Genomic DNA, 5,995 nt, shown 5'->3' on the forward strand with positions numbered 1-5,995 from the left:
CTAGAACGCAGGTGTGCAAGGCGCCCCCAAGGCATGTATTTGCAGGAACCACCACCATTTTCACTCAGCGTTGTCTGCGTTTCTAATGAGGCCTACTACTCAGTTCTGAAGGGAACACATGCCTTGATCATGCTCCTTCATATTAAGCACTATGGAATGTTAATTACCTAGTGTGAATTACACTACCTAGTGTGTGAATTACCCAAGACTCTTAAAAACAAATTTATGATTTGTTCTTATTGTCACCCCTGCTCTGGTGAGTCTTCTGCCCAATACTGTTTATAATTACAAATAACTACTCTCTGCAGCATGGCCAGGATTTCCGTTTTTTTTTAAAGCCTCCACCCTAACAGGCCTTGTGGCACATTCTGGAAAACATGGTTTTCATTTTAATAAGCTTATTTTAAACTGACACTAAATGCCCTAAAATCTTAAAAGACTCTTTAAAGTAAATGCAAGTAATGCCACACAGACGAAAATCCTGATTTATTCCCTATTCTCATACATCATTGGCATTCTACTTAAAAAGCAACAGTGATGACTCAAAAAAAACACTTCAGAATTACAGGTGCGTGTTAATCTGAGGATCTTATGTACAGAAGAGTTAGTACACCACAAGCGTTTTCTACACTTTTATTCTGTGGTGATTGAGACACACACACAGTCCAAACATTAGACTTCTCGTCGTCCCTCCTGAGGACTGACGCCAAAGCTCATGCAACTCCAAGTACAGCAGCTGTCGAGCTGGGACAAGGCTTCTCACCAGGATTCCACTGTATCCTTCTGAACCCTTTTCTCATGGCTAACAAAAAGGTCACACAGACCTGTGATTGAGGCGAGGTCTTCTTCACACTCACCACCAGGGGGGGCACGGGAGCAGGAGAGCCTCAATGCCACGCCCCTCACCTCCCCTCTGCCTGAATCCTGGTGGGGTGTCACTGTCAGGTTCTAGAACAGTCTCTTCTAAGGAAGGCCCACCAATGCTCTCACTGCCACGCCGCCTCTGCCAAAGCGGTGCTGGTGTCTGTGAGAGCCGGGCTTTTTCGTTCAGTACTTCCCCCACGTATCCCTATTCGTTGCCTAGGCTCTCACTTCCCATTAGCTCTGAGTCAGATTCTCTCCCAGGCAGGTGAATCACTAATAAGTTAGGTGCTTGGGGGACATGCGTTAACCATTTCAGGCCACTTGAGTGCCTTTCAGCACAGGCTGCTCCTCCGTTCCATCTCCCGTGCACTAATGAATTTAATCGGAGCTGGCTGTTGGCAGCAGGGCAATCAGGGGAGCTGCCGCAGAAGGTGCTCGGAGACGCATCGCCAATTAGTGAGCTTCAGTCAGAAGCTACCTACAGGGAGCAGGAGGCCAGGGGGAAAAGACAGCCCGCTCCTGATTACTCCTGTAGCAGGAAAGGAGGTCCAGACGGGGACTCCAGAGATGCTGGAGAGCTGGGGAAATACAAAGCAGCAACAGCGGAAGGGAAGTGCCGCCAGCGGAGGCTGCGGGCAGAAGTGTGATCCGGAAGTGTGCAACAGAGTGTGCTAGTTAGTGTGCCCACGGGCTCCTCAGTCAGATCACAGGCCTCTGTGCACCAGGAGTCCCACCCCACGCCCACACCAGACAGAGCACACAGACACATGGACACAGCCACACAGACACACAACACGGACAGCCTCAGTGGCGACGTAGCACCTCGCTGCGGGAGAACCACGGGGAACAGGCATGCACGGGCGTGGCGGTGATGCACACACGCTGGCACCCACACCTGCTCTGCTCAGTGACTGCAAGGGCGAAGGCCCCGCGAGGGAGCCGAGGAACAGGGCTGGGCCGAGAGACAGCAAGGCGGGGGTGCCCCCTCAGGCTGAACAAAAGATCTCCCTCCTCTGCCCGCCTGCCCCACCCCCACACCATGAAATCCGTTCTGGCTCCTCAGTCTGTAAACAATTCTAAGCCCATCCCTTGGCCATTTCCCTGGGGCTGTTCCCTCTAGCTCTAGAATGCAGGAGGGGAAAGAGGCACCCATGTGATCTCCCAGAAGAACAGTTAACTATTTAAAATTAAACCAGAGAAGCTCCCCATTCTGTGGTCATCTTGCGTGTGTGTACATCGAGTTTCCCAGCCATAAATATACGGAACCAACACCACCTCATGCTGCAGTGTGTACAGGGCCTGAGAGTAAATGAACGGCTACCGTCCCTTGCTCCGGGCCAGCGGCCGTCTCTGCCGTCGTCTTCTCTAGGCCACTACAAGGTGTCAGTGTCGGTCATTACCCTCTCCAGGTCCTGCCGCAGGTGCGTGAACAGCTGCAGCCTCCTAAACAAGACATCCTGCTCCCGCTTGGCTAGATTGTCCTCTTCGTCTTTCTTTGGAGTGATGAGGGGCTTGTTGAAGTTGACCTTCCTCTTCAACTTCCAGTACTGGTACAGAAAGTCCACCACCTCCTCGGGCAGCCGCAGGGCCCTGGCTACATCCAGCAGGTTGACGAATGTGTAGAATTCGTCCTCCAGCTGCTGCAGCTTCTGCTTGCGGACGCTGACCCGGTGGGCCTCCTCCCGATTCGGCTCGAGGCCAGCGAAGGGCTCCAGCGGATCCTGCGGGGAGCACTCGGGAGCACCATTCTCCTGAGCAGTCCCCTCACCAAGGCCCTCCTCGGCTTTGCGATGAGAGCTGTGCTTCGGACAGTAGGACTTGAACTTGACTTCGTCGTTCTCTGCCAAGATAGTCTTCATCTCTAGGCCCCGGTCAAACGCACAAGTCACGTGGAAGGCCGTGCGGCAGTTCTTCACGGAGCACTGGCAAGAAAACAGAGAGCAAGAGGTGGGGTTAGGGAGCAAGAGGTGGGATTAGGGAGCGACAGGACCCGAAGCCCTGAGCACAGGCACCCCGTCCACCTGCACGCACGTGCGTGCACCCGCGCACACACATGCACACACACGGAAGAGCTGCACTTGGAGTGCTCAGGACAGAAAGGCTTTACGTGGATGACCCCCGGCAGATCTAATCGTGTTTTAAACAAGCTATGGCTTGGGATTCAGGAGGCTTTTTTTCATTAACCAAACAGTAACTCTCTTACAAAAGCAACTGCATCCAGAATCACCTCGTAAGGCGGGCGTAATTATACAGGTGGCACGTGCAGATGTTCTCAATACACAGCGTGTACTCTGAGGCATTCACTTGTTTTTTTATCTGAGCTTTTTTAACGTGTATATTAAAAGCCTGAGTGGTGAAATCTCCTCAAGGAGGACACCAGTCAGAGTTGTTACAGGATCACGGGGGCCCTTCCTGTGGCCCCCAGGACGAGGCCCAACACAGGGGCACACTCCTCCCAGCAGCGGGGGTTGCTCAAGACCCAGGAGGTGAATTAGAAACTCCCAAAGAGATGCAAGGAACCAGAGACTGGGACCACCCTGCACAGACAGCGTGAGACTAGTCTCTGCACCCTAGGGAAGCTCTGCCAGATGCAGAGGCCTCCTGGCCCATGAGGCCAAGCTCTGAGACCTGGGTGCGCCGCGCCTGGCAGTGCAAGCTCGAGGGACCTACCGCCAGCAGGTGGAAGGAAGGTCGGCCCAGAGGTCAGGCACTACCCAGCCCGATCTCCCACTCACTGCCCCACCAGGAGGACCATGTAGTGCCTTTGATCCACACAGCAAGCTGGAGGCCTAGCAGGAGGAAAGCGATTAACTTCTCCCATCTGATCAGTGCTGGGAGAATGCCAGGGAGGAGGTTCCTGGTGGTGACTGAAGCCAGTCCCTTAAAAAGCAACACGGTATTGTTTGAGGCCAAGTGATCCTGGCCGCGGCAGGGCTGTAGAAAGGAGAAGAACCTGCAACCCGGTGGGGCTTGGGGCCAGCTGAAAAGCTTAACTAAACTCATTCAAAGGAGACCTGCACAGCATCGTCACATTCTGCAGAGGCTGGGGCTGGGGCTTCTTCCCCTAATCACTTCAGTATTTAAGAGGGGACTCAGTGCCAGTCATGACTTCTTCCATTATGACAAAGTCTCTTCTACCCAGAAGTACAGAAAATCTAGCTCGCTTCACAGAAAATCTAGCTCACTTCACAGAAAATCAGTTCCCCCAGTGCACACACTTCAAGCACACAAACCAACATAAATCTGTAATTTTGTCTTTAATAATAACCTCAATTCCAAGCAACGTGTGAAATCCGCTTTGGTGGCACCACACACACACCCCTGGCCACTATCAGTAAAAGGCCAAGCGCTCCTCCTCCTCCACAGGCAGCCAAGAGGGGAGGCAAGTGGAACGGACGACGGAGACGCTATCAGTGTTTGGTGCCAACGACATTTTACATCAGCGCCCCGACCTGCAAGAGGAACACGCCACAGCAGAGCGTTTATGCTGGGCTTTGTAAAGACGCCAAATGGCCTTCCTCTGGGTTTTCCCATTCAGGTTGACTCAGCAAACAGATGTTACAGAAACATAAGCCTGAGCCTTTCCAGCTGCAGACATTTCAGACAGGAATTCTTTAATAAAATCAGTCTATTCTGTGAAGATATGAAAAATCATCAAACTTCCTTGGCCTCTCCTCCTTCAAATTAATGTTCTGGAAAAAAGAGGTCAATGGCAACAACAACAACAAAAAAACATCATTTTATCGTCTCTGTTTAAAAGAGAAGCAGAGATCCCAATCGCCTGCCTCCTGTAAGCATCAATGAAGGACCTGCTCAGTAAAGGGTGTAGTCTCTACCCTCAGAACATCAGGTACCTCAGAAGAAAACAAATTTCCATTTTTCTTGGTTAGCACAGCTTGTTTCCTGAAAGTATTCACATGGGCAGTCTATACACACATACGTATACCCACTCCAATGTCTTTTTTATTTGCTTTACTTTGTGGCTTTTAAAAAATTTCTCCTCCATGTCCTCTGAATACAATTCTCAGGCCAAAGGCTTTTGTCATGTTTTAGTTTTAAGCAGATTCCATTCACATACAAAAAATCTGCACTATTTCAAGGTCCACAGCCAAATCCCACCAGCTGTCTCCTGCCTCACCCTCTGAATATTTTTGTTACATTTTGGATTCTTGAACACCAGTGGAAGTGATAACGAAGAAAAGCACAACTGCTTGGCGTGTAAAATGCAAACTTTTTAAAAACCACCAGCCACTGGATACCTTACCGAGAGGAATATCTATCAGCCAAAATACAAACTGATTTTGTCAAATGAGGTCACTTCTTTCAAAGCCGCAACTGGTGGTATGACCGAGCTTGTGCGGTGTGTGTCTGTGCTGAGCTGCTGTGTTTTCTGCATCAAGAGAGAAGACACCCCAAACCAACACCTCTGCCCTCAGGACATGACCTGGGGACTGAGGAGGAGCGGGGAGGACGGAGGAGGGGGGGTGGAGCCATGGCCCTGAGGGGGCACCCCCCACAGGAGGAGCCAGCAGGGCCCCAGGCAGGACTTGGAGACCTTGGTGGAATAGCGTCTCAGGCCTCTTAAGTCAAGACTAGATGCCAAAAACGTGAGGCCCAGAAATTAACTTCTCAAGCAGTCTTTTACACAACACAGAAAACCACCAGGCCATCTATATTTTCTCCTTAATTCTTCCTACATTATGACCTTCCACACTTGCCTGCACATGGACACAGAAAATACAGGCACAATTTTTACATACAGGCTCTCCCCACAACCCCACCTCCCCACACACAAGAGCATTAAAAAAAATCAGAAATCCAGGCTGTGTAGAACCCTAGGAGCAGCACCTCAGGGGTGCCCCCTACCCAGCTGGTGCTCCAAGGTGTACCTGTTTTACCAAACACAAAAGCATCAGCATGCCAAGCTGACTCCAAACACTGTGTACCAAGACAAGGAACCCACGTGCACGCCTCAGACACCAGCAGGGCCCCTCAGCAGGTCGGGGGTGACTGTCCCTCAAGTGCCCAGCCTCCAGCTCGCCACCAGGGCTGTCCCCATGACGCCAGGCTTGTGGCAGCAACGAGAAATAGGCACAGACTGGAACTGCCGGGCGGCCCAGGCAGACTTCTG

At 51.5% G+C, this 5,995-nt stretch overlaps 1 protein-coding gene across 4 annotated transcripts in view; it reads right to left on the reverse strand.

Annotated features, from left to right (window-relative positions):
* Positions 1 to 5,995, reverse strand: part of JADE1 (jade family PHD finger 1) — a 57,147-nt gene that overhangs the window by 10,708 nt on the left and 40,444 nt on the right. For all 4 annotated transcript variants that reach the window (XM_010860235.1, XM_010860236.1, XM_010860237.1 and 1 more), the window contains exon 9: positions 2,265 to 2,786. In XM_010860235.1, coding sequence (XP_010858537.1) covers positions 2,265 to 2,786 — 522 coding nt within the window. The remainder of the gene's footprint in view (positions 1 to 2,264; positions 2,787 to 5,995) is intronic.

Source organism: Bison bison, unplaced genomic scaffold (genome assembly GCF_000754665.1).
Source record: "Bison bison bison isolate TAMUID 2011002044 unplaced genomic scaffold, Bison_UMD1.0 scf7180017864465, whole genome shotgun sequence".
Lineage (NCBI taxonomy): Eukaryota > Metazoa > Chordata > Mammalia > Artiodactyla > Bovidae > Bison > Bison bison.